We start from the raw sequence: 23,299 nt of genomic DNA, 5'->3' as shown, positions 1-23,299 counted from the left end.
CCCCCCACCACCACCACCCACCCCCCCACCACCACCACCACCCCCACACCCCCCCCACCACCACCCCCCCACCCCCCCACCACCACCCCCCCCACCACCACCCCCCACCCCCCCACCACCACCACCCCCCCACCACCACTCCCCCCCCCCACCCCCCCCACCACCACCACCCCCCCCACCACCCCCCCCCCCCACCACCCCCCCCCCCCCACCCACCATCACCACCCCCCCCCACCCCCCCCACCACCACCACCACCACCCCCCCCACCACCACTCCCCCCCCCACCACCCCCCCCACCACCACCACCACCACCCCCCACCACCACCACCACCACCACCCCCCCCACCACCACCACCCCCCCACCACCCCCCCCCCACCACCACTCCCCCCCCCACCACCCCCCCCCCACCACCACCACCCCCCCCCACCACCCCCCCACCACACCCCCCCCCACCACACCCCCCCCCACCACCCCCCCCACCACACCCCCCCCCCCCCCGCCCCCCCGCGGTGACGCCCTCAACCAAACTCGACGTCTCATTGGTCGCCTTCTGAGGCGATTCAAAATTTGGCGCCAAAACAATCGCCGGGGGGAGGGGACAGGTGGCAGCCGCCGCCATCTTGCTACGCCCTTGCTGACCAATCACGACGCAGGGTTCACGTCACGTGGGTTGGCGCCAGCCAATCGGGTAACCCCCACCCCGCGGGCTCCCCTACGTAAGATGGCGGCCGTGGAGGTGTTTAGAGTACAGTACCGTACTGTACCAGATGTTAAAATGAATTAAATTGACAAACATGAGCATTTCCAAAGTGCATATTTCCTCAGATTTAGTAAAATTAGGAAGTGTAATGCAATGCAACAACAGAAAGTCGGTTAAAAAAACAGTCAAAATCCTACCTGGTTGATTAACGTTCTTCCAGAGGTGTGTCTGTCTGTGTGTCTAAGTGTGTGTGTCTCTCTCTGTGCTTGTGTGTCTGTCTGTGTGTCTAAGTGTGTGTCTCTCTCTGTGCTTGTGTGTCTGTCTGTGTGTCTAAGTGTGTGTGTGTCTTTCTGCTTATGTGTGTGTCTGTGTGTCTAAGTGTGTGTCTCTCTCTGTGCTTGTGTGTCTGTCTGTGTGTCTATGTGTGTGTCTCTCTGTGTGCTTGTGTGTCTGTCTGTGTGTCTATGTGTGTGTGTCTTTCTGTGCTTGTGTGTCTGTCTGTGTGTCTATGTGTGTGTCTCTCTGTGTGCTTGTGTGTCTGTCTGTGTGTCTATGTGTGTGTCTCTCTGTGTGCTTGTGTGTCTGTCTGTGTGTCTATGTGTGTGTCTCTCTGTGTGCTTGTGTGTCTGTCTGTGTGTCTATGTGTGTGTCTCTCTCTGTGCTTGTGTGTCTGTCTGTGTGTCTTTGTGTGTGTGTCTTTCTGCTTATGTGTGTCTGTCTGTGTGTCTAAGTGTGTGTGTGTCTTTCTGCTTATGTGTGTCTCTGTGTGTCTAAGTGTGTGTCTCTCTGTGTGCTTGTGTGTCTGTCTGTGTGTCTTTGTGTGTGTGTGTGTCTTTCTGCTTATGTGTGTCTCTGTGTGTCTAAGTGTGTGTCTCTCTGTGCTTGTGTGTCTGTCTGTGTGTCTATGTGTGTGTCTCTCTGTGTGCTTGTGTGTCTGTCTGTGTGTCTATGTGTGTGTGTGTCTTTCTGCTTATGTGTGTCTCTGTGTGTCTAAGTGTGTGTCTCTCTGTGCTTGTGTGTCTGTCTGTGTGTCTATGTGTGTGTCTCTCTGTGTGCTTGTGTGTCTGTCTGTGTGTCTATGTGTCTTTCTGCTTATGTGTGTCTCTGTGTGTCTAAGTGTGTGTCTCTCTGTGTGATTGTGTGTCTGTCTGTGTGTTTATGTGTGTGTCTCTCTCTCTCTCTATGTGTGAGTCTCTCTCTGCTTGTGTGTCTGTCTGTGTGTCTATGTGTGTGTCTCTCTCTCTCTGTGAGTCTCTCTCTGCTTGTGTGTCTGTCTGTGTGTGTGTGTCTCTCTATGTGTGAGTCTCTCTCTGCTTGTCTGTCTGTGTGTCTATGTGTGTCTCTCTCTATGTGTCTCTGTGGGTTCTCTCTCTGCTTGTGTGTCTGTCTGTGTGTCTATGTGTCTCTCTCTCTCTGTGAGTCTCTCTCTGCTTGTGTGTCTGTCTGTGTGTGTGTGTCTCTCTATGTGTGAGTGTCTCTCTGCTTGTGTGTCTGTGTGTCTATGCGTGTGTCTCTCTCTCTGTGTCTGTGTGTCCTCTCTCTACTTGTGTGTCTGTGTGTCTCTCTCTGTGTGAGTGTCTCTCTGCTTGTGTGTCTGTGTGTCTATGCGTGTGTCTCTCTCTCTCTGTGTCTGTGTGTCCTCTCTCTACTTGTGTGTCTCTCTCTGTGTGAGTGTCTCTCTGCTTGTGTGTCTGTGTGTCTATGTGTGAGTCTCTCTCTCTCTGTGTCTGTGTGAGTCTCTCTCTACTTGTGTGTCTGTGTGTCTCTCTCTGTGTGAGTGTCTCTCTGCTTGTGTGTCTGTGTGTCTATGCGTGAGTCTCTCTCTCTCTGTGTCTGTGTGTCCTCTCTCTACTTGTGTGTCTCTCTCTGTGTGAGTGTCTCTCTGCTTGTGTGTCTGTGTGTCTATGCGTGTGTCTCTCTCTCTCTGTGTCTGTGTGTCCTCTCTCTACTTGTGTCTGTGTGTCTCTCTCTGTGTGAGTGTCTCTCTGCTTGTGTGTCTGTGTGTCTATGCGTGAGTCTCTCTCTCTCTGTGTCTGTGTGTCCTCTCTCTACTTGTGTGTCTGTGTGTCTCTCTCTGTGTGAGTGTCTCTCTGCTTGTGTGTCTGTGTGTCTATGTGTGAGTCTCTCTCTACTTGTGCTACTGGGCAGTTGGAGGCAGTCGCCCTCCAACAACAACGGAGAGTGGATGGGCGACGCTCACAACAACGAGCGGAGCGCCGGGTGGCTAAAGCACAGCGAGTAGGGGGCACAGGTGGTGCATCGGCCAGTCATCTCGGTCATCTCGGTCAGTCGACCCGTGGCACCTGCTGGGTCTGCCCCGTGACCTCCTCCTCATGCACCTAGCCTGGCACAGCAGTCAACCCATGGCACCTGCTGGGTCTGCCCCGTGACCTCCTGCCAGCGGGCGTTCGACACTTCACGTGGCAGCCTCAAGGTGCACATGGCCTGGCACAAGCGTCGTGGTGACGTCACCCGCCACTTAGTGGCGAATGGCGGTTGTTGTTGTTGTCTTTGTGCCTGTGTGTATCTCTGTGTGTGTGTGTGCGTCTATGTGTGTCTACCTGTGTGTGTGTCTGTGTCGTCTCGGTCAGTCGACCCGTGGCACCTGCTGGGTCTGCCCCGTGACCTCCTGCCAGCGGGCGTTCGACACTTCACGTGGCAGCCTCAAGGTGCACTTGGCCTGGCACAAGCGTCGTGGTGACGTCACCGCCACTTAGTGGCGGGGGGGGGTGGGCCCCCATACATGCAAAAAAAGAAACAGCGACAACACGAGAAAGAAAGCCCACGTAGCCAATAACAGCAATGAAACGGTGTCCGTCGCTTTATTAACAATTCGCTTCGGACGACGCAATCGAATGCGGCATTTGCTCAGAGTGGCGAGGGAATCTGTCCTTCGCCTGATGAAGCCGGCTGTAATTACGGGCGAAACGTCGTACTCAAGATTGTAAACGCTGTAGTGGATTCACTCTCCAAAAACACACAAGTAGTGCTGTACTGGTAACGAATCGGGCACTCACACACGCCCACTCATTCACCCGATCACTCACCCACCCACTCACTCACTCACCCAATCACTCACTCACCCACTCACTCACCCGATCACTCACTCACTCACCCACCCACCCACCCACTCACCCACTCACTCACCCACCCACTCACTCACTCACCCCACTCACCCACCCACTCACTCACCAACCCACCCACCCACTCACCCACCCACTCATTCACCCGATCACTCACCCACTCACTCACTCACCCACTCACCCATTCACCCGATCACTCACCCGATCACTCACTCACCCACCCGATCACTCACTCACCCACTCACTCACCCGATCACTCACTCACCCACCGACTCACTAACTAACTTACTCACCCACCCACCCACTCACTCACCCACTCATTCACCCGATCACCCACCCACCCACTCACTCACCCACCCACCCACTCACCCACTCACTCACTCACTCACCCACCCACCCACCCACCCACTCACTCACCCACTCACTCACTCACCCACTCACCCACTCACCCACCAACCCACCCACTCACCCACCCACTCATTCACCCGATCACTCACCCACTCACTCACTCACCCACTCACCCATTCACCCGATCACTAACCCGATCACTCACTCACCCACCCGATCACTCACTCACCCACTCACTCACCCCGATCACTCACTCACCCACCGACTCACTAACTTACTCACCCACCCACCCACTCACTCACCCACTCATTCACCCGATCACCCACCCACCCACTCACCCACTCACTCACCCACCCACCCACCCACTCACTCACTCACCCACTCACTCACTCACTCACCCACTCACCCACCCACTCACTCACCAACCCACCCACTCACCCACCCACTCATTCACCCGATCACCCACCCACCCACTCACTCACCCACCCACCCACCCACTCACCCACTCACTCACCCACCCACCCACCCATCCACTCACTCACTCACCCACTCACTCACTCACCCACTCACCCACTCACCCACCCACTCACTCACCAACCCACCCACTCACCCACCCACTCATTCACCCGATCACCCACCCACCCACTCACTCACCCACCCACCCACCCACCCACCCACCCACCCACCACTCACCCACCCACCACCCACCCACCCACCCACCCACCCACTCCACTCACTCCACTCACCCCACTCACCCACTCCACCCACCCACTCACTCACCAACCCACCCACTCATTCCACCCCACTCACTCACTCACCCCACTCACTCACCACCCACCCCACCCACTCACACACCCACTAACTCACACCCACCCACCCACCCACCACTCACTCCACACTCACCCACTCACTCACCCACCACCCACCCACTCACCCACTCCACTCACTCACCCCATCACTCACTCACCCACCACTCACTCACCCACCCACCCCACCCACTCACCCACTCACTCACTCCACCCACCCACCCACCCATCCACTCACTCACCCACCCACTCACTCACCAACCCACCCACTCACCCACCCACTCATTCACCCCATCACTCACTCACCCACTCACTCACCCACTCACTCACCCACTCATTCACCCACCCAACCTCTCACTCACCCATCCACCCACCCACTCACTCACCCACCCACTCACTCACCAACCCACCCACTCACCCACCCACTCATTCACCCCATCACTCACTCACCCACCCACTCACCCACCCACTCATTCACCCGATCACTCACCCACCCAACCTCTCACTCACCCACCCACCCACCCACCCACCCACTCACTCACCCACCCGCCCGCCCGCCCACTCACTCACTCACTCACTCACCCACTCACTCACTCACCCACTCACCCACTCACTCACCCACTCACCCACCCACTCACTCACTCACCCACTCACTCACTCACCCACTCACCCACTCACTCACCCACTCATTCACCCGATCACTCACCCACCCAACCTCTCACTCACCCATCCACCCACCCACTCGCTCACCCACTCAGCCACCCACCCACTCAGTCAACCATCAGTACGTGTAGTATTGTCAATCAATAGTTAAAGGCCGACGACCACAACAACAAGAACAACAACAACAACAACAAGAAGAGCTTCAGCGCATCAAAGTGGGAACGGGCGGCAAAGATGCAACGTCCTAGAATGGAGCTGAGGGGCCGCACTCCGACCCCTGGTCATGTGACGCTTCGATAATACAGGCAGTGGGTCTCTGTGGGTCTCTATGGGTCTCTGTGTGTCTCTGTGTGTCTGTGGGTCTCTATGTGGGTCTCTGTGGGTCTCTGTGGGTCTCTGTGGGTCTCTGTGGGTCTCTATGGGTCTCTGTGTGTCTCTGTGTGTCTCTGTGTGTCTCTATGTGGGTCTCTGTGGGTCTCTGTGGGTCTCTATGTGGGTCTCTGTGGGTCTCTGTGTGGGTCTCTGTGTGTCTGTGGGTCTCTATGTGGGTCTCTGTGGGTCTCTGTGTGTCTCTGTGGGTCTCTGTGGGTCTCTATGGGTCTCTGTGTGTCTCCACGAGTCTCTATGAGTCTCTGTGGGTCTCTGTGTGTCTGTGGGTCTCTATGTGGGTCTCTGTGGGTCTCTGTGTGTCTCTGTGGGTCTCTGTGGGTCTCTATGGGTCTCTGTGTGTCTCCACGAGTCTCTATGAGTCTCTGTGGGTCTCTGTGTGTCTGTGGGTCTCTATGTGGGTCTCTGTGGGTCTCTGTGTGTCTCTGTGGGTCTCTGTGGGTCTCTATGGGTCTCTGTGTGTCTCTACGAGTCTCTATGAGTCTCTGTGGGTCTCTGTGTGTCTCTATGTGGGTCTCTGTGGGTCTCTGTGGGTCTCTGTGGGTCTCTGTGGGTCTCTGTGTGTCTCTGTGGGTCTCTGTGGGTCTCTACGAGTCTCTGTGGGTCTCTGTGGGTCTCTACGAGTCTCTGTGGGTCTCTGTGGGTCTCTGTGGGTCTCTATGGGTCTCTATGGGTCTCTGTGGGTCTCTATGGGTCTCTGTGGGTCTCTGTGGGTCTCGGTGGGTCTCTGTGCGTCTCTGTGGGTCTCTGTGTGTCTCTACGAGTCTCTGTGGGTCTCTGTGTGTCTCTGTGGGTCTCTGTGGGTCTCTGTGGGTCTCTGTGGGTCTCTGTGGGTCTCTGTGGGTCTCTGTGGGTCTCTACGAGTCTCTGTGGGTCTCTATGGGTCTCTGTGGGTCTCTGTGGGTCTCTATGGGTCTCTGTGGGTCTCTGTGGGTCTCTATGGGTCTCTGTGGGTCTCTGTGGGTCTCTGTGGGTCTCTGTGGGTCTCTGTGGGTCTCTATGGGTCTCTGCGTGTCTCTACGAGTCTCTGTGGGTCTCTACGAGTCTCTGTGGGTCTCTGTGGGTCTCTGTGGGTCTCTGTGGGTCTCTATGAGTGTGGGTCTCTATGGGTCTCTGTGTGTCTCTACGAGTCTCTGTGGGTCTCTGTGGGTCTCGGTGGGTCTCTGTGGGTCTCTGTGGGTCTCTATGGGTCTCTATGAGTGTGGGTCTCTATGGGTCTCTGTGTGTCTCTACGAGTCTCTGTGGGTCTCGGTGGGTCTCTGTGGGTCTCGGTGGGTCTCTGTGGGTCTCTGTAAGTCTCTGTGGGTCTCTACGAGTCTCTGTGTATCTCTCTGGGTCTCTGTGTGTCTCTGTGGGTCTCTGTGGGTCTCTGTGGGTCTCTATGTGTCTATGTGGGTCTCTGAGTCTCTGTGTGTCTCTGTGTCTCTGTGTGTCTCTGTGTGTCTTTGCAAGTCTCTACGAGTCTCTGTGTGTCTCTACAAGTCTATGTGAGTCTCTACGAGTCTCTACGAGTCTCCGTGTGTCTCTACAAGTCTCTTGTGTGTCTCTACTAGTCTCCGCGGGTCTCTACGAGTCTCTACGAGTCTCTACGAGTCTCTACGAGTCTCCGTGGGTCTCTATGTATCTCTACAAGTCTCTGCGTGTCTCTACGAGTCTCTACAAGTCTCTGTGTGTCTCTACTAGTCTCCGCGGGTCTCTACGAGTCTCTACGAGTCTCCGCGGGTCTCCGTGCCCCCTGCCCCTCCGGGCGGCGCCACCCACCCCGACCGCAGGTACCAGCGCCGGTAGGTGGCGAGCCAGGCGGCGTACGCCACGGCCGCCCCCACCACCTTGTGCCACGCCTCGTGGTGGTAGAGGCAGGTGCCCGCCAGCGCCGCCGCCCACAGCGACATCAGCGCCAGCAGCGTCGGCACGCACAGCGCCTCCACCAGCACGGTCGGCCAGCCGTCGCCCGCCGTGGGGCCTTGCGAAGAGGAGGAGGAGGAGGAGGGGGAGAGACGTCGGGCATCGGCCGGTCGGATGGCCGGGCGGCACGTGGGCCGGTATCGGGTGTCGTGACGACCGCCGTCGTGACGACCGCCTCCGGCGTTGTGACGGCCGCCCCTGTCGTCGTGACGACCGTCGTCGTGACGACCGCCCCCGTCGTCGTGGCGACCGCCGTCGTGACGACCGCCTCCGCCGTCATGACGACCGTCGTCGTGTCGACCGCCTCCGCCGTCGTCGTGACGACCGTCGTCATGACGACCGCCGCCGCCGTCGTGACGACCGCCGTCGTCGTCACGACCGCCGCCCCCGCCGTCGTGACGACCGCCTCCGCCGTCGTCGTGACGACCGTCGTCGTGACGACCGCCGCCGCCGTCGTGACGACCGCCGTCGTCGTCACGACCGCCGCCCCCGCCGTCGTGACGACCGCCTCCGCCGTCGTCGTGACGACCCCCGCCGTCATCGTGACGACCGTCGCCGTGACGACCGCCTCCTCCGTCGTGTGCGCGCTGCCTCTGCGTGAAGGCGAGCGCCCCGCGCAGCTCCTCGAGGCCCAGCAGGAGGCAGTACGTGAGCAGGAACGCGTGGCCAGAGATGTCCACGCCGCTCCAGCTGCCGCCCAGACGCTGGCAAGCGCGGCGGTCGACGGCCGCGAGTGGCGGTGGCGGTGCGGTGGCGGTGGTGGCGGTGGTGGCGGCGGTGGCGGCGGCGGTGGTGGTGCCGGTGGTTGTGGTGGTGGTGGCTGTGCGAGAGGGAGACAAAGTTGGGTGGGCGGTTAGCACGGGGGGAGGTGTCACGCGTGGTGGTGGTGGCGGTGGTGGTGGTGACGGTGGTGGTGACGGTGGTGACGGTGGTGGCGGTGGTGACGGTGGTGACGGTGGTGGCGGTGGTGGCGGCGACGGTGGTGATGGTGGCGGTGGTGACGGTGGCGGTGGTGGTGATGGTGGTGGCGGTGGTGACGGTGGTGGTGGTGACGGCGGTGGTGACGGTGGTGGTGATGGTGGTCGCGGTGGTGGTGGTGATAGTGGTGGCGGTGGTGACGGTGGTGATGGTGGTGGTGACGGTGATGGTGGTGGTAGTGGTGGTGGTGGTGGTATCTCGGAGTGGTTCAGCTTGTTACAGTTGCTGTGGCCGAGGGTTCATGGACTGCTGATTCACTCACCCACTCAATCACCCGCCCACTCACCCACCCACTCACCCACCCACTCACCCACTCACTCACCCACCCACTCACCCGCCCACTCACTCGCCCGCTCACTCGCCCGCCCACTCACCCGCCCACTCACCCGCCCACTCACTCGCCCGCTCACTCACCCGCCCACTCACCCGCCCACTCACTCGCCCACCCACTCACCCACCCACTCACCCACCCACTCACTCGCCCACTCACTCACCCACCCACTCACCCACCCACTCACCCACCCACTCACTCGCCCACCCACTCACCCACCCACTCACTCACCCACCCACTCACTCGCCCACTCACTCCCCCACCCACTCACTCACCCACTCACTCGCCCACCCACTCACACAATCAATCACCCACTCACTCACTCACCCACCCACCCGCCCACCCACTTACCCAACTATTCACCCATTGACCCAACAACTCACCCACTCACCTGACCAATCACCCAACCACCCACTCAACCACTCACCTATTTATCCAACCACTCACCCACCCACTCACTCACCCACCCACTCACCCACCCACTCACTCACCTACTCATCCAACCACTCAACCACCCACTCACCCACCCTCACCCCCACTCACCCACCCACCCACTCACCCACCTACCCACCCTCACCCCACTCACCCACCTACCCATCCACCCACTCACCCACCTACCCTCACTCCCACTCACCCACCTACCCACCCTCACCCCCACTCACCCACCCACCCACTCACCCACCTACCCACCCTCACCCCACTCACCCACCTACCGATCCACCCACTCACCCACTCACTCATTCACCCACTCACCCACCCACTCACTCACTCACTCACTCACCCACTCACTCACTGATCCACTCACCCACCCACCCACTCACCCACCCACTCACCCATCCACTCACCCACTCACTCACTCACTCATCCACCCACTCATCCACCCAGTCACTCACTCATCCAGCCACTCATCCACTCACCCACACACCCACTCACTCACCTACCTACCCACTCACTCACTCACTCATCCAGCCACTCACCTACTCACTCACCCACTCACTCACTGATCCACTCACCCACCCCCCCTCACCCCCACCCACCCCCCACACCCCACCCACCCACCCACCCACCCCTCACCCCCACCCACCCACTCGCTCACCCACTCGCTCACTCACTCACCCATTCACTCGCTCACTCACCCACCCACTCGCCCACCCACCCACTCACTCACTCACTCACCCATTCACTCGCTCACTCACCCACCCACTCGCCCACTCACTCACTCACTCACCCATTCACTCGCTCACTCACCCACCCACTTGCCCACCCACTCACTCACTCACCCATTCACTCGCTCACTCACCCACCCACTCGCCCACCCACTCACTCACTCACCCATTCACTCGCTCACTCACCCACCCACTCGCTCACTCACCCACCCACCCACCCACTCACCCACCCACCCACCCACCCACTCACCCACCCACCCACTCACCCACCCACCCACCCACTCACCCACCCACTCACTCACTCACTCACCCACCCACCCACTCACTCACTCACTCACCCACCCACCCACTCACCCACCCACCCACCCACTCACCCACCCACCCACTCACCCACCCACCCACTCACCCACCCACTCACTCACTCACCCACCCACTCACCCACCCACCCACCCACTCACCCGCTCACTCGCCCACTCACTCACTCACCCACTCACCCCCCCACCCACCCACCCCTCACCACCCCTCACCACCCACCACCCACCCACCCACTCACCCACCCACCCACTCACTCACTCACCCACCCACTCACCCACCCACCCACCCACTCACCCGCTCACTCGCCCACTCACTCACTCACCCACTCACCCCCCCACCCACCCACCCACTCACCCACCCACCCACCCACCCACTCACCCACTCACTCGCCCACTCACCCACCCACCCACCCACTCACCCACCCACCCACTCACCCACCCACCCGCCCACTCACCCGCTCACTCGCCCACTCACTCAACTCACCCACCCACCCACCCACTCACCCACCCACCCACCCACTCACCCACTCACTCACTCACCCACCCACCCACCCACCCACTCACTCACCCACCCACCCACCCACCCACTCACTCACCCACCCACTCACTCGCCCACTCACCCACCCCCCCACCCCTCACCACCCCTCACCACCCACCCACTCACCCACCCACTCACTCACTCACCCACCCACCCACTCACCCACCCACCCACCCACTCACCCGCTCACTCGCCCACTCACTCACCCACCCACTCACCCCCCCACCCCCCCACCCCTCACCACCCCTCACCACCCACCCCTCACCAGCGTGGCAGCTCCCGGTGATCTGGTCGATCACCACGAAGACTTCCGTGGCCACGAACCAAACGGCGGTGGCCACGAGGAGCCGGGCCGCGTGGGGGCCCAGGCCCCCCCGGAGCCCCCCGCGGGGGGGGCCCCCCACGCCGGCCGTGACGGCCACCAGCGGCACAAGCGGCAGCAGCATCCAGCCCCACGCTCGCTTCACAAAGAACCTGGCGGGGGGCGGGGAGAGGGGGGTTAGAGAGAGGGGGGCGGGGAGAGGGGGGTTAGAGAGAGGGGGGTTAGAGAGAGGGGGGTTAGAGAGAGGGGGGCGAGGAGAGGGGGGTTAGAGAGAGGGGGGCGAGGAGAGGGGGGTTAGAGAGAGGGGGGTTAGAGAGAGGGGGGCGAGGAGAGGGGGGTTAGAGAGAGGGGGGTTAGAGAGAGGGGGGTTAGAGAGAGGGGGGCGAGGAGAGGGGGGTTAGAGAGAGGGGGGTTAGAGAGAGGGGGGTTAGAGAGAGGGGGGTTAGAGAGAGGGGGGGCGAGGAGAGGGGGGTTAGAGAGAGGGGGGTTAGAGAGAGGGGGGCGAGGAGAGGGGGCTTAGAGAGAGGGGGGTTAGAGAGAGGGGGGTTAGAGAGAGGGGGGTTAGAGAGAGGGGGGCGAGGAGACGGGGGTTAGAGAGAGGGGGGTTAGAGAGAGGGGGGTTAGAGAGAGGGGGGTTAGAGAGAGGGGGGCGAGGAGAGGGGGGTTAGAGAGAGGGGGGTTAGAGAGAGGGGGGCGAGGAGAGGGGGGTTAGAGAGAGGGGGGTTAGAGAGAGGGGGGTTAGAGAGAGGGGGGTTAGAGAGAGGGGGGTTAGAGAGAGGGGGGTTAGAGAGAGGGGGGCGAGGAGAGGGGGGTTAGAGAGAGGGGGGTTAGAGAGAGGGGGGTTAGAGAGAGGGGGGTTAGAGAGAGGGGGGCGAGGAGAGGGGGGTTAGAGAGAGGGGGGTTAGAGAGAGGGGGGCGAGGAGAGGGGGGTTAGAGAGAGGGGGGTTAGAGAGAGGGGGGCGAGGAGAGGGGGGTTAGAGAGAGGGGGGTTAGAGAGAGGGGGGTTAGAGAGAGGGGGGTTAGAGAGAGGGGGGTTAGAGAGAGGGGGGTTAGAGAGAGGGGGGCGAGGAGAGGGGGGTTAGAGAGAGGGGGGTTAGAGAGAGGGGGGCGAGGAGAGGGGGGTTAGAGAGAGGGGGGTTAGAGAGAGGGGGGCGAGGAGAGGGGGGTTAGAGAGAGGGGGGTTAGAGAGAGGGGGGCGAGGAGAGGGGGGTTAGAGAGAGGGGGGTTAGAGAGAGGGGGGCGAGGAGAGGGGGGTTAGAGAGAGGGGGGTTAGAGAGAGGGGGGCGAGGAGAGGGGGGTTAGAGAGAGGGGGGTTAGAGAGAGGGGGGCGAGGAGAGGGTGGTTAGAGAGAGGGGGGTTAGAGAGAGGGGCGGAGAGATGTGGTTTGGGGGGGCGGGGAGTGGGGGGCGGGGAGAGGGGGGCGGAGAGAGGTGGTTTGGGGGGGCAGAGAGAGGATGGCGGAGAGAGAGGGGCGGGGAGAGGGGGGCGGGGAGATGTGGGTTAGAGAAAGGGGGGCAGAGAGAGGGGGGCAGAAAGAGGGGGGGCGGAGAGATGTGGGTTGGGGGGCAGAAAGAGGGGGGCGGAGAGAGGGGGGCAGAGAGAGGTGGGTTAGAGAGAGGGGGGTGGAGAGAGGGGGGCCGGGAGAGGGGGGCGGAGAGAGGTGGGTTAGAGAGAGGGGGGTGGAGAGAGGGGGGCCGGGAGAGGGGGGTGGAGAGAGGGGGGCGGGGAGAGGGGGGCAGAGAGAGGTGGGTTAGAGAGAGGGGGGTGGAGAGAGGGGGGCCGGGAGAGGGGGGTGGAGAGAGGGGGGCGGGGAGAGGGGGGTGGAGAGAGGGGGGCGGGAGAGGGGGGCGGGAGAGGGGGGTGGAGAGAGGGGGGTGGAGAGAGGGGGGCGGGAGAGGGGGGTGGAGAGAGGGGGGCGGGGAGAGAGGGGCAGAGAGAGGTGGGTTAGAGAGAGGGGGGTGGAGAGAGGGGGGCGGAGAGAGGGGGGCGGAGAGAGGGGGGCGGGGAGAGGGGGGCGGAGAGAGGGGGGTTGGGGGGGCAGAGAGAGGGGGGCGGAGTGAGGGGGGCGGAGAGAGGGGGGCGGGGAAAGGGGGGTTAGAGAGAGGGGGGTGGAGAGAGGGGGGCCGGGAGAGGGGGGTGGAGAGAGGGGGGCGGAGAGAGGGGGGCGGGGAAAGGGGGGTTAGAGAGAGGGGGGTGGAGAGAGGGGGGCCGGGAGAGGGGGGTGGAGAGAGGGGGGCGGGGAGAGGTGGGTTAGAGAGAGGGGGGTGGAGAGAGGGGGGTGGAGAGAGGGGGGCGGGGAGAGGTGGGTTAGAGAGAGGGGGGTGGAGAGAGGGGGGCCGGGAGAGGGGGGTGGAGAGAGGGGGGCGGAAAAAGGGGGGTTAGAGAGAGGGGGGTGGAGAGAGGGGGGCCGGGAGAGGGGGGTGGAGAGAGGGGGGCGGGGAAAGGGGGGTTAGAGAGAGGGGGGTGGAGAGAGGGGGGCCGGGAGAGGGGGGCGGAGAGAGGGGGGCGGGGAGAGGGGGGTTGGGGGGGCAGAGAGAGGGGGGCGGAGTGAGGGGGGTGGAGAGAGGGGGGCGGGAGAGGGGGGTGGAGAGAGGGGGGCGGGGGAAGAAGGGGGGGCAGAGAGAGGTGGGTTAGAGAGAGGGGGGTGGAGAGAGGGGGGTGGAGAGAGGGGGGCGGGAGAGGGGGGTGGAGAGAGGGGGGCGGGGAGAGGGGGGCAGAGAGAGGTGGGTTAGAGAGAGGGGGGTGGAGAGAGGGGGGCGGAGAGAGGGGGGCGGAGAGAGGGGGGTTGGGGGGGCAGAGAGAGGGGGGCGGAGTGAGGGGGGCGGAGAGAGGGGGGCGGGGAAAGGGGGGTTAGAGAGAGGGGGGTGGAGAGAGGGGGGCCGGGAGAGGGGGGTGGAGAGAGGGGGGCGGGGAGAGGTGGGTTAGAGAGAGGGGGGTGGAGAGAGGGGGGCGGAGAGAGGGGGGCGGGGAGAGGGGGGTGGAGAGAGGGGGGCGGGGAGAGGTGGGTTAGAGAGAGGGGGGTGGAGAGAGGGGGGCCGGGAGAGGGGGGTGGAGAGAGGGGGGCGGGGAAAGGGGGGTTAGAGAGAGGGGGGTGGAGAGAGGGGGGCCGGGAGAGGGGGGCGGAGAGAGGGGGGCGGGAAAAGGGGGGTTAGAGAGAGGGGGGTGGAGAGAGGGGGGCCGGGAGAGGGGGGCGGAGAGAGGGGGGCGGGGAGAGGGGGGTTGGGGGGGCAGAGAGAAGGGGGCGGAGTGAGGGGGGTGGAGAGAGGGGGGTGGAGAGAGGGGGGCCGGGAGAGGGGGGCGGAGAGAGGGGGGCGGGGAGAGGGGGGTTGGGGGGGCAGAGAGAGGGGGGCGGAGTGAGGGGGGCGGAGAGAGGGGGGCGGAGTGAGGGGGGCGGGGAGAGGTGGTTTGGGGGGGCAGAGAGAGGGGGGGCAGAGCGAGGGGGGGCCGGGGCGCGTGTGAGCGCGTGTGAGCGAGTGTGAGCGAGTGTGAGCGCGCACGCACACGTTGAGGAAGTTGTGCTTGTGTGCGAAGTGGAAGGACTCTGGGGGTGGCGCCAGCTCCTTGACGGCGCATCCCAGCAGGGTGAGGAGCGCCAGCGCCAGGCACGCCGGCTCGCCGTGCCGGGCCAGGCGCGTCGCGCTCCGCACGGCGCATCGGCGCACGCCGAGAAGAGCGGCCTCCATCGCGCGGCCTGCGAGGGCGGTACACGCGCGCGCACGTGGCGTACACACGCACAGCGTGCACTACACACAGCGTGTACACACACAGTGTACACACACAGCGTGCACACACACAGCGTACACACACACAGTGTACACACACACAGTGTACACACACACAGCGTACACACACACACAGCGTACACACACACAGCGTACACACACACAGTGTGCACTACACACAGTGTACACACACACAGCGTACACACACACAGTGTACACACACACAGTGTACACACACACAGCGTACACACACACAGTGTACACACACACAGTGTACACACACACAGCGTACACACACACAGTGTACACACACACAGCGTACACACACACAGCGTACACACACACAGCGTGCACTACACACAGTGTACACACACACAGCGTACACACACACAGTGTACACACACACAGTGTACACACACACAGCGTACACACACACAGTGTACACACACACAGTGTACACACACACAGCGTACACACACACAGTGTACACACACACAGCGTACACACACACAGTGTACACACACACAGTGTACACACACAGTGTACACACACACAGTGTACACACACACAGCGTGCACACACAGTGTACACACACACAGTGTACACACACACAGTGTACACACACACAGTGTACACACACACAGCGTACACACACACAGTGTACACACACAGCGTACACACACACAGTGTACACACACACAGTGTACACACACACACAGTGTACACACACACAGCGTACACACACACAGTGTACACACACACAGTGTACACACACACAGTGTACACACACACAGTGTACACACACACACAGTGTACACACACACAGTGTACACACACACAGTGTACACACACACACAGTGTACACACACACAGTGTACACACACACAGTGTACACACACACAGTGTACACACACACAGTGTACACACACACACAGTGTACACACACACAGTGTACACACACACAGTGTACACACACACACAGTGTACACACACACAGTGTACACACACACAGCGTACACACACACAGTGTACACACACACAGTGTACACACACACAGTGTACACACACACAGCGTACACACACACAGTGTACACACACACACAGTGTACACACACACAGTGTACACACACACACAGTGTACACACACACAGCGTACACACACACAGTGTACACACACACAGTGTACACACACACAGCGTACACACACACAGCGTACACACACACAGTGTACACACACACAGTGTACACACACACACAGTGTACACACACACAGTGTACACACACACAGCGTACACACACACAGTGTACACACACACAGTGTACACACACACAGCGTGCACACACACAGTGTACACACACACAGTGTACACACACACAGTGTACACACACACAGTGTACACACACACAGTGTACACACACACAGCGTACACACACACAGCGTACACACACACAGCGTACACACACACAGTGTACACACACACAGTGTACACACACACAGCGTACACACACACAGCGTACACACACACAGCGTACACACACACAGTGTACACACACACAGTGTACACACACACAGTGTACACACACACAGTGTACACACACACAGTGTACACACACACAGCGTACACACACACAGTGTACACACACACAGCGTACACACACACAGTGTACACACACACACAGTGTACACACACACAGCGTACACACACACAGTGTACACACACACAGTGTACACACACACACAGTGTACACACACACAGCGTGCACACACACACAGTGTACACACACACAGCGTACACACACACAGTGTACACACACACAGTGTACACACACACAGCGTACACACACACACAGTGTACACACACACAGCGTACACACACACAGTGTACACACACACAGTGTACACACACACAGTGTACACACACACAGTGTACACACACACAGCGTGCACACACACAGTGTACACACACACAGTGTACACACACACAGTGTACACACACACAGCGTACACACACACAGCGTGCACACACACACAGTGTACACACACACAGTGTACACACACACAGTGTACACACACACACAGTGTACACACACACAGTGTACACACACACAGTGTACACACACACAGTGTACACACACACAGTGTACACACACACAGTGTACACACACACAGTGTACACACACACAGCGTACACACACACAGCGTACACACACAGCGTACACACACACAGCGTACACACACACACAGTGTACACACACACAGCGTACACACACACAGTGTACACACACACAGTGTACACACACACAGTGTACACACACACAGCGTACACACACACAGCGTACACACACACAGCGTACACACACACAGTGTACACACACACAGTGTACACACACACAGTGTACACACACACAGTGTACACACACACACAGTGTACACACACACAGCGTACACACACACAGTGTACACACACACAGCGTACACACACACAGCGTGCACACACACAGTGTACACACACACAGTGTACACACACACAGTGTACACACACACACAGCGTACACACACACAGTGTACACACACACAGTGTACACACACACAGTGTACACACACACACAGCGTACACACACACAGCGTACACACACACACAGTGTACACACACGCAGTGTACACACACACAGTGTACACACACACAGTGTACACGCACACAGTGTACACACACACACAGCGTACACACACACAGCGTACACACACACACAGTGTACACACACGCAGTGTACACACACACAGTGTACACACACACAGTGTACACACACACAGTGTCACACACACAGTGTCACACACACAGCGTACACACACACAGCGTACACACACACAGTGTACACACACACACAGCGTACACACACACAGTGTACACACACACAGTGTACACACACACAGTGTACACACACACAGTGTCACACACACAGTGTCACACACACAGCGTACACACACACAGCGTACACACACACAGTGTCACACACACAGTGTCACACACACAGTGTCACACACACAGCGTACACACACACAGCGTACACACACACAGCGTACACACACACAGTGTACACACACACAGTGTCACACACACAGCGTACACACACACAGTGTACACACACACAGTGTACACACACACAGCGTACACACACACAGTGTACACACACACAGTGTACACACACACAGCGTACACACACACAGCGTACACACACACAGTGTACACACACACAGTGTACACACACACAGTGTACACACACACAGCGTACACACACACACAGTGTACACACACACAGCGTACACACACACAGTGTACACACACACAGTGTACACACACACAGTGTACACACACACACAGTGTACACACACACAGTGTACACACACACAGTGTACACACACACAGTGTACACACACACAGCGTACACACACACAGTGTACACACACACAGTGTACACACACACAGCGTACACACACACAGTGTACACACACACAGCGTACACACACACAGTGTACACACACACAGTGTACACACACACAGTGTACACACACAGCGTACACACACACAGTGTACACACACACAGCGTACACACACACAGCGTACACACACACAGCGTACACACACACAGTGTACACACACACAGTGTACACACACACAGTGTACACACACACAGTGTACACACACACAGTGTACACACACACAGTGTACACACACACAGTGTACACACACACACAGTGTACACACACACAGTGTACACACACACAGTGTACACACACACAGCGTACACACACACAGTGTACACACACACAGCGTACACACACACAGTGTACACACACACAGAGTACACACACACAGCGTACACACACACACAGTGTACACACACACAGCGTACACACACACAGTGTACACACACACAGCGTACACACACACAGCGTACACACACACAGTGTACACACACACAGCGTACACACACACACAGTGTACACACACACAGCGTACACACACACAGTGTACACACACACAGCGTACACACACACAGTGTACACACACACAGTGTACACACACACAGTGTACACACACACACAGTACACACACACTGTACACACACACAGTGTACACACACACAGTGTACACACACACACAGTGTACACACACACAGTGTACACACACACAGTGTACACACACACAGTGTACACACACACAGTGTACACACACACAGTGTACACACACACACAGTGTACACACACACAGTGTACACACACACAGCTACACACACACAGTGTACACACACACAGCGTACACACACACAGCGTACACACACACAGTGTACACACACACAGTGCACACACACACAGTGTACACACACACAGCGTACACACACACAGTGTACACACACACAGCGTACACACACACAGCGTACACACACACAGTGTACACACACACAGCGTACACACACACAGTGTACACACACACAGTGTACACACACACAGCGCACACACACACAGCGTACACACACACAGTGTACACACACACAGCGTACACACACACAGTGTACACACACACAGTGTACACACACACAGTGTACACACACACAGCGTACACACACACAGTGTACACACACACAGCGTACACACACACAGTGTACACACACACAGTGTACACACACACAGTGTACACACACACAGTGTACACACACACAGTGTACACACACACAGCGTACACACACACAGTGTACACACACACAGCGTACACACACACAGTGTACACACACACAGTGTACACACACACAGCGTACACACACACAGTGTACACACACACAGTGTACACACACACAGCGCACACACACACAGCGTACACACACACACAGTGTACACACACACAGTGTACACACACACAGTGTACACGCACACAGCGTACACACACACAGTGTACACACACACAGCGTACACACACACAGCGTACACACACACAGTGTACACACACACAGCGTACACACACACAGTGTACACACACACAGTGTACACACACACAGCGTACACACGCACAGTGTACACACACACAGTGTACACACACACAGCGTACACACACACAGTGTACACACACACAGTGTACACACACACAGTGTACACACACACACAGTGTACACACACACACAGCGTACACACACACAGTGTACACACACACAGTGTACACACACACAGTGTACACACACACAGTGTACACACGCACAGTGTACACACACACAGTGTACACACACACAGTGTACACACGCACAGCGTACACACGCACAGCGTACACACACACAGTGTACACACACACAGCGTACACACACACAGTGTACACACACACAGCGTACACACACAGCGTACACACACACAGTGTACACACACACAGTGTACACACACACAGTGTACACACACACAGTGTACACACGCACAGCGTACACACGCACAGCGTACACACACACAGTGTACACACACACAGCGTACACACACACAGTGTACACACACACAGTGTACACACACACAGCGTACACACACACAGTGTACACACACACAGTGTACACACACACAGCGTACACACACATAGTGTACACACACACAGTGTACACACACACAGCGTACACACACACAGTGTACACACACACAGCGTACACACACACAGTGTACACACACACAGCGTACACACACACAGTGTACACACACACAGTGTACACACACACAGCGTACACACACACAGTGTACACACACACAGTGTACACACACACAGTGTACACACACACAGTGTACACACACACAGTGTACACACACACAGCGTACACACACACAGCGTGCACACACACAGTGTACACACACACAGCGTACACACACACAGTGTACACACACACACACAGTGTACACACACACAGCGTACACACACACAGTGTACACACACACAGTGTACACACACACAGCGTACACACACACAGTGTACACACACACAGTGTACACACACACAGTGTACACACACACAGCGTACACCACACACAGCGTACACACACACAGCGTACACACACACAGTGTACACACACACAGCGTACACACACACAGTGTACACACACACAGTGTACACACACACAGTGTACACACACACAGTGTACACACACACAGTGTACACACACACAGCGTACACACACACAGTGTACACACACACAGTGTACACACACACAGTGTACACACACACAGCGTACACACACACAGTGTACACACACACAGTGTACACACACACAGCGTACACACACACAGTGTACACACACACAGCGTACACACACACAGTGTACACACACACAGCGTACACACACACAGTGTACACACACACAGTGTACACACACACAGTGTACACACACACAGTGTACACACACACAGTGTACACACACACAGCGTACACACACACAGTGTACACACACACAGTGTACACACACACAGTGTACACACACACAGCGTACACACACACAGGTACACACACAGTGTACACCACACAGCGTACACACACACAGCGTACACACACACAGTGTACACACACACAGTGTACACACACACAGCGTACACACACACAGTGTACACACACACAGTGTACACACACACAGCGTACACACACATAGTGTACACACACACAGCGTACACACACACAGCGTACACACACACAGTGTACACACACACAGTGTACACACACACAGTGTACACACACACAGCGTACACACACACACAGCGTACACACACACAGTGTACACACACACAGTGTACACACACACAGTGTACACACACACAGTGTACACACACACAGTGTACACACACACAGTGTACACACACACAGTGTACACACACACACACACAGTGCACACACACAGCGTACACACACACAGTGTACACACACACACACAGTGTACACACACACAGTGTACACACACACACAGCGTACACACACACAGTGTACACACACACAGTGCACACACACACAGCGTACACACACACAGCGTACACACACACAGCGTACACACACACAGTGTACACACACACAGCGTACACACACACAGTGTACACACACACAGTGCACACACACACAGTGTACACACACACAGTGTACACACACACAGCGTACACACACACAGTGTACACACACACAGTGTACACACACACAGTGTACACACACACAGTGTACACACACACAGCGTACACACACACAGTGTACACACACACAGTGTACACACACACACAGTGTACACACACACAGTGTACACACACACAGCGTACACACACACAGTGTACACACACACAGCGTACACACACACACAGTGTACACACACACAGTGTACACACACACAGTGTACACACACACAGCGTACACACACAGTGTACACACACACAGCGTACACACACACACACAGTGTACACACACACAGTGTACACACACACACAGTGTACACACACACAGCGTACACACACACACACAGTGTACACACACACACAGCGTACACACACACAGCGTACACACACACAGCGTACACACACACAGCGTACACACACACAGTGTACACACACACAGCGTACACACACACAGTGTACACACACAGCGTACACACACACAGTGTACACACACACAGTGTACACACACACACAGTGTACACACACAGTGTACACACACACAGTGTACACACACACAGCGTACACACACACACAGCGTACACACACAGCGTACACAACACACACACAGCGTACACACACACAGCGTACACACACACAGTGTACACACACACAGTGTACACACACACACAGTGTACACACACAGTGTACACACACACAGTGTACACACACACAGCGTACACACACACACAGCGTACACACACACAGCGTACACACACAGTGTACACACACACAGCGTACACACACACAGTGTACACACACAGTGTACACACACACAGTGTACACACACAGCGTGTACACACACAGTGTACACACACAGTGTACACACACACAGT

General features: G+C 58.0%; 1 protein-coding gene across 1 annotated transcript in view; it reads right to left on the bottom strand.

The window, feature by feature from the left end:
- Nucleotides 1–5,638: 5,638 nt before the first annotated feature.
- LOC144952786 (uncharacterized) overlaps nt 5,639–23,299 on the bottom strand; it is a 37,156-nt gene continuing 19,495 nt past the window's right edge. Inside the window, exons 2-4 of the mRNA XM_078883257.1 lie at nt 15,045–15,234; nt 11,487–11,695; nt 5,639–8,714 (exon numbers count right to left, since the gene is read on the bottom strand). Coding sequence (XP_078739383.1) covers nt 7,696–8,714; nt 11,487–11,695; nt 15,045–15,226 — 1,410 coding nt within the window. The 5' untranslated portion in view covers nt 15,227–15,234 and the 3' untranslated portion in view covers nt 5,639–7,695. The remainder of the gene's footprint in view (nt 8,715–11,486; nt 11,696–15,044; nt 15,235–23,299) is intronic.

Source organism: Lampetra fluviatilis, chromosome 70 (assembly GCF_964198595.1).
Source record: "Lampetra fluviatilis chromosome 70, kcLamFluv1.1, whole genome shotgun sequence".
NCBI lineage: Eukaryota > Metazoa > Chordata > Hyperoartia > Petromyzontiformes > Petromyzontidae > Lampetra > Lampetra fluviatilis.
The sequence above is the reverse complement of the archived record's forward strand: the minus strand, read 5'-3'. Positions and strand labels throughout refer to the sequence as shown.